At 35.8% G+C, this 7247-nt stretch overlaps 1 protein-coding gene across 1 annotated transcript in view; it reads right to left on the bottom strand.

Annotated features, from left to right (window-relative positions):
- Positions 1 to 2106: 2106 nt before the first annotated feature.
- LOC134044785 (protein adenylyltransferase SelO-like) overlaps positions 2107 to 7247 on the bottom strand; it is a 22467-nt gene continuing 17326 nt past the window's right edge. The window contains exons 18-19 of the mRNA XM_062494177.1: positions 3640 to 3719; positions 2107 to 3303 (exon numbers count right to left, since the gene is read on the bottom strand). Coding sequence (XP_062350161.1) covers positions 3181 to 3303; positions 3640 to 3719 — 203 coding nt within the window. The 3' untranslated portion in view covers positions 2107 to 3180. The remainder of the gene's footprint in view (positions 3304 to 3639; positions 3720 to 7247) is intronic.

Below are 7247 nucleotides of genomic sequence, written 5' to 3'. Positions count from 1 at the left end.
GAGAGTCTTGCTTCCCTCCACAAGGACAGCCAGGGATGGTGGAGCAGCACTCTGGAGCCAGCCATTTCAGAAAGTGAAATGCATCTACTCTGGTTGCCTTTTTAGTGGAATTGGAGTTAAAGGAAAAATACAATGTCCTCATGCAAACTTTGACAAGTAGGAAGGAAGATCCCTTTTCACAGAATTGCTCTTAAAAGTACTTTATCAGAAAACTCCCAACTGGGGAGGGGGGGCTGGTTTCTTCCAATATAAAGATGCATTTCATTTTTTTTTAAATAGTCTGTCTTAAAAATTAAAACCTCAGCTAGAGTATTAGGGCCAGGACCATTTCCAAACAGTTTCACCCCAAATGCTGTGCACTCCTGTTTCTATATGCAACTCAGCCATACCTGTAAGCATTCACAGCTGCTGCTTTGAAACCTCATTTGGTTACCCTAGACAAAGACAAAAACTGTATTTTGAAATCATGTATGCTTCAATGGTAAGCAGGGATTTCTTTTTTCTGTTGGATAACATTTGTCTTCAAACTGTAGCTAGCAATGATCTGTCTTGTGAAAGTCTTAGTAATTATCTTGTACCCGATAGGAATGTCTCCTCCTACATTTTTTCTTCATTTGTTCTCCCCATTTAATTCTCCACTGTTCGTTTAGGAAGCATTCATTGTTAGCTCTTAACTAAAAATAGCTTCTATTTTATATTTGTACAAAGTGTCACAGTTAATGAGCAGCCATTTTACTGGCAATTGGAACTTCAGATACTTCAAAGAATTTTTGCCTATACCTTCTAGACTTTATTTATTCTGGTCTTTGCCTCTTCTCATATGAACTTGACCTTCTAAGATATCATCAGCAGTATATCTCTGTATTTTGAATTATAAAAACGCATAAAAACCGAAGTGTGTGGTCTAAATAAATAAATGTATGAAAACAGCTGAAAGAGCAGGGGGTGACCCTGCTGTTTGTCAGAATGGATTCCTAGATCCAGAAGTGGTGGTGGAGGCAAAGAATGACAAGCTGGTGGCAGTGCCATGGTCTGTGTTTTGGGTCATCTCTCGTCTTATTTGTGGCTTAAGGTTGGTTTGTCAATACTTACATACCTGCATAACAAGCTTAGCAGAAATAAGAAAGCTGAAACCATGTCTTCATAAAGAACCATTCCCTTTGAAATTATTACTTTTAAAATTCTTTTTTGTTTACTTTTTTATTTTATTTAAAGCTGAAAACAGTGTTTGGATTCACATGCATTTCTTCCTGAAATGATTTTGCTTTAAACACCATGTTAAGCTGACACAGAGAGAGTCCATCCAGCTCCTACTGGTTTTTGAGCTCCCTTGCTTTCAGCTGAACTGAGCAAAAAGCTCTCACCAAGAGAGCTATGCCCATCACTAACAAAAGTGTCACCTGGAAGTCTTGTACTGACATGCTGGGACATTCAAAAGGTATCTCAGCACCTTCAAACTGCTAAACTGAGAAATGCCCTCAAGATCAGAGCAAGGCTCATACAAGCCTCAGTTCAAAGTGGAGGGGGAAAGTACCAATGACCTAAAAGTAAGAGGGTAAAAACAAGGAGTTAAAAAAGAAATAAAAATTAGGAAATGATTACTGTTTCCCAGTCCTTTTCCATACCTAACTGAAGGAAGCATTATGCAGAATCATTGAAGAGCTAGGTGTCATTTTCTGACTAGGCATTAGGAGTGCACATTATTTGACATACTTAGGTGACAACAGCTGTCTGCAAGTCAACTATTTCTAAATCAAATTAATTTTATTAAATATACACCCAGCATCAAAATAAAGCTGAACGTGTCCTTGGAAAAATGTTGCACAATAAGGTCACAAAACACTGAGACTTTCACAATGGCTTTTCTAGCATTCACTCCTCGCACCAGAACGCTCAGCCTCCCACCCTATTTCTTTTCTTCTCTTCTGTTACAACACAAAATATCAGTTTTATACCTTTTACATCTGCAGTCGTTCATAATTCATGCACTTAATCTTACACAAAAGAAGTTGAACTTTCTTCAAAACAAGAGAAGTCAAAGCCTACAGAAAACTCCAAAAATCAAGTTAAATGCTGTGATGATTAGACCTCTATCAACTATTTTGTGTATGTACACGGTTACATGGAATTTTTCAAATGTAAGATTTAAACTCCATTCAAAGAACAAAGCTGCCTCTTATTGATACACAATTATCTGGCTTGATCTGGTACCAAAATATGCTGGAAAATACAAAAAGATGTTCCAATGTTGCAATTCAAAGCATTTGTAAAAAGAAATTAATCTTCCACCTCTACCTAACCTATTGCCTTCTAAATGGTCTATGCATCACTGGACCTTACAGTATTTTAATCTGCAAATACCTAAAATTGCAGCATGTCCTTTTTAACCTTCCTCTATACCTGAAATGGAAGCAGTCTCAGCTGAAATGCTTCCAACAGTCTTTTTCCAGAGCCAAACAGTGAATTTTTCCTGAGCCTTCATATCTGTGCACCAATAATCTTTCTACTCCTATCAAGAGATACTTTCAAAGAGCAGTGGTCCTCTGGATAGGCATCTGACACCAGCAAAGACACAAGAACTTACTCTGGAAAAAGTCACTCCCAAGACAGACATCTTTGCTAACTGTTAAACTGAATTTCCTTTAAATCTTTTGTCAGTTTAACAGAACAAAACATAATCAGAATGAGAAAAGGTGTGAAGGTCTAAGATGATCCTCTGTGCCACATCTGCAAGATTTAAGAACATTTATGTATGCAGAACACAGCTATATTTGACAAGTGTGTAACAGCAAGAGGAAACCTCATCAAAATACTGCATTATTAAAACTAGCTTAGATGGATTTTAGATTGATCGGTCACTAAAATCTATTAAGACCCACCTGATCAGTCATGAATTTTGAGAGGTTAAGTGTGACAGTTTGGCAGAAATTAAATAGGGGGACTCAAAGTAAAACACAGCTGAATGTGAGATGCAGAGATGTCAATGCCAATATAATCTGCAAATGCAACCATACATAGTGGTGCGCTTCTTTAATCTTAAGACTTCGTAAGTTGGTCAAGAACAGTAGCAGATTCCAGTTCACAAAATCTAAGGGAGAGAAGTTCCTGGGGCTTGATCCATTTGCCCTATTTGAAGGCTTGAGCTTTGACCTTGACCATTCTTGCCTGTTTGAATTCCCCTCAGGATGAGCAGCTGACCTTCAGATGCTTGGCCCAAGCTGGGGGACGCAGGGAGTACCCTGCCCTCTCTGCAGCCTCCTGCCTCTGAAAGGGGTGTTGTAAAACCTGCTCTAGGAGCTGAACCTGGAAGCAATTAGAAATGGGTAAGTTTTTATACAAATTGTCTTCTGGTAAACAAGGAAATTTTTTTCCACTTTGCCTTATGCACCCTCCTGGCTCCAGAAACTATCACATGAATTGCTTAGTATTATTAATACTACTATTAATATAGTCACTACTATTTATGTTATAATTAATACTATTAATAAATTTGTTAATATTTTAAATAGCAATTGGTGTTATATGGTACAATTTTGGTCAAAATGTAGCACAGTTCAAAGTGCAAATATAAAAATTGTTTCATTAGCTGTTATGCCGGTTATTATTAATTCTGTCAAGAAAAAAAAAAGATAATTTTACCTCTGAGAAATCATTCAGATTAGCTTTTTGCACTGCTGATTCTGCCATCCAATTCCTAAGTATGTATCTAGGATTAACAGCTGAAACCAAGAGCAAATAATGTTAAATTTAGTTAGACATATTCAACAAAAGGAAAACAGTCATTGAAACATGTCACTGAAATCTTCAAGAAGATTTAAATTTGCAGATCAAGAACAAATGCATAAAAAGGAAAAGGAATTAATCAATCTACTTAATTCTATGAGTTGCTAAAGGGATTTTTTTAAACTTGCACTATCAGTAGTGCCAAAGTGCCAAACAGAAATCAGAGTAGCACAGAACATGAAATTGATACAGGAAGGATTTGCTGTCAGGAGCACCAGCACTGTGATGAGTTTACTATGGCCTGTGTCCCTGCTGTGTAGATGGAAAACATTTCAATGTTGTCAATACCTTCTTGGAGATTACCAAAATGAATACTGTATTATTTAATTTAAAAAGTAATTACTGAGATATCCTTTAAAGTATATGTACTTAGATACTCCTATGTCACGTAACGAAAGTTGAGCCATAAAAGCCTTACTGTTACATTTCAGCTGTACATTTTAGAAACTACTTTTTCAACATTCCTTCTAATCTCCTGGCTGAGGATAGGCAGAGGTTCCTTAGTTTTTTCCACTGTTGTATCCTGTCTGTTGTATCCTTTTGGAAACCCTCATGACAACTGCACTGCTTCCCTGCCCTGTTTCTGGCTGCTTTTGTCCAATGACCAGTTCAGAGAATGTAGCAATAGTGAAAATGAAACAGCCGAACTAATAAACCAGGATATATCCTACAACAGAGCCACTAACAACTTATAAAAGGAGTTTTGTCAACCTGTATGCCAGGGACAATTCTTATAAGCACACATGGCTCTAATTATCAATTTCTTAGTAGATTAAATCAATGAAATTCTTATTTTTGTTCTGCAATTAAAGGCAAGAATTCTACTTCAGTAAGTTTTCCCTTTACCTAATGATCAAAACAATGTTACAGAATAATTGTAACAATTCAAGCCTGCTTTGAAGTCTTAATTTGTCACTGGTCTGTATATTTTCTCCAATACAGCATTTATTACATTAAGATATTAGTCATACCAAAGGTAGTTTCACCCATGCACTTGAAACCAAAAGTCTGTGATTTATGGACATATACAAACTTCATCTCCTTCCCTTTCCACTGACGTCCCAGGAGGTTTTATATGAATAAACATTAGTTTTATCTGTGAATAAATGTTAGTTTTATATATTTATTTTTTAAAATCCATGGCGCTTTATAAAATATTCTTATAAATACCCTTAAAGCATATTTGAAAGAGGGCATTGGGAAAAGCAGAGGAATCATCAAAACTAGCACCTCAAACTTCACTCTACTCAATTCCTTTAACAGATTAGTTATTAAATTATTTTATTTACAAATAATAAATTAGAAGGGGCCACAGACATTCTTCTTTTTCACATCCCCACTGTCCAGTATGTACTTGCACATATTAAAAAAGCCAGTAAATACAAATGTCTGCTGTGAATCCTGATAACCTCTACACAGACATAACAACACTCTGCCCTAACTGCTAATAAAAAGTGTTTTACCACTTGGCAAAACAATTTGCTCTGGCCCAGTATTTGATTTAATCCAGTAAATGGGTTATCAATAGTAAAGTATTATAACTATTAAAAAATATTTTAAAAGATAAAAAAGTTAACATATGACTCATTCAAAAAATGTTAATTCACATTAGAGCCATGAGTCATTTTAGCAGAATATTTGTCCCAGAAATAAAATCTTAACAATTGCAGATTGACAGGTTTCACTGTGGTTTTAAAAATATCACTATTTAACACAAGTGACAAGATAATTATGAAAGAGCAATGCAAGCCAGGTAAGAAAAGGACAAAGCAAAAGAACTTCTGTGCCCTTATAAGCATGATCTGGTCTACTTTTTTTGCATGCTTCTTTTGTAAAGAAATACAATTTTAGACCTGGATTGTCAAAACTTTTTGATCAACTCCAGAAGAACTAAGTTTAGGCAGTGCAAGATAAAATGCTACTAAGAACTGAAAACTAAATAAAGGGAGAAAAAAAATAAAAATCATGAATAAGTGATGACTTCAAATGATTCAAGTTAATGTACTTTGAGAAGTGGGATTTTTTTATGACACTAAATTAGGGAAGGGTGATGAACTAATGAGGTGCTAATGTCAATATATTCAAGGTCGGTCAAAGACAGCAGTACACAATTTAGTGGGACTTCCCAGCCCAGTTGAGTTATCTGAGGAACCAGTTTTGTCTTCATGAAGTGCTGGGTAAAAATGCAGAGTTGACTGAATTGAGCCAGATTTCTCCTGGAAGTTGTGCTGACAAGGACAGCTGTTACAAGCAAATGCTCAAACAGACAAACAAACAACAAACAAAACAAAAAACTGAAATAATTTTAAAGAGACCACAGGGTCATCTAAGCAATCTATTTAAATGCATGGATGTAAAAATGTATAAAAGTACAAAAAAATCCCAAAAACCTCTAAGAAATTTCAGTCACACTGTAATATGGAGCAGCTAGCAAAAATAATAAAATAAAAAGAGTTGTTGCCTTTAAATAAAACAACAACAAACTAACATCAGCAGCCTGTTATAGAAGTTTTGCAGTTCTGCAGTATGAATAGTGATGGGTGATTATATGGAAGAAAACAAACTGAACCATGAATCTTTGCAGATGAAGTTTTGACTGCTACCAAAACTAAGACCATTAGCATAACTGATTTTGAAGGCAAAACCTTTTCTATGCTTCATCTGTCTCCTGTACCAAGTGATCCTCTGAAGTGCATGTTGAAAAACATAATGATGGTTTGTTAGAAGATCATTGAAAAACTAGGATCCTTTCTGATTTGGAATAAAACCTTGGAATGTAATGATTTTCTCTAAGAGCAAATTCAAAGGATACAGAAAAAAAAAAAAAAAGAAGTGTGTTCAGATACTTAGAATGTCTCAGCATTCAATTTTAGCTGAGGAAAACAGGAGCCTGAAAATTCAAAATTATAATTGATGGCCCTCAGAAATGCACAGATGAAGCTTCTTCACCTTATCAAAAACAATTACATAAATATTTCTTCTTCGTAGCTCTTTTCATACTAACTTTCTAAAACGCAGATAGAATTTTAAGAAATGTTCTTTAAAATGGATAGAGCCTTTGTTAGAAAATGGGGATGCAACCTGAAACCATAAATTGTGCCCTCTGTAGTTTACTTCCTGAAAGTCAGCACCAGCTCCTGCCATTTTCCTAGCAAATCGATTGGAGCTTTAGAAGAAAGTGGCCAATCAATAGCTAACAAAAGAGTGCAGCCATTTCCATCCTGCTTTGAAGCACCCTGCAAAGAATGTAACAGTGAAGCCTCTTGTGCAGAGTTTGATCAGATCCTGTCATTCCTTCATTCCCTTTCGGCCATTGATTTTCAGTCGCTCATTTTCTTCTATAAGCAAATTCCACAAATTTACCACAGCTTACTGCAGATCAAAAACATCTCTCACTGAACAATTCTTGGAGTTTCATATTCACTGTTTCTGCTGTGATACCTAACTGCAGCACCTTTGCAATT

Source organism: Cinclus cinclus, chromosome 1 (assembly GCF_963662255.1).
Source record: "Cinclus cinclus chromosome 1, bCinCin1.1, whole genome shotgun sequence".
Classification (NCBI taxonomy): domain Eukaryota; kingdom Metazoa; phylum Chordata; class Aves; order Passeriformes; family Cinclidae; genus Cinclus; species Cinclus cinclus.
This window is presented reverse-complemented; position numbering and strand designations above follow the sequence as displayed.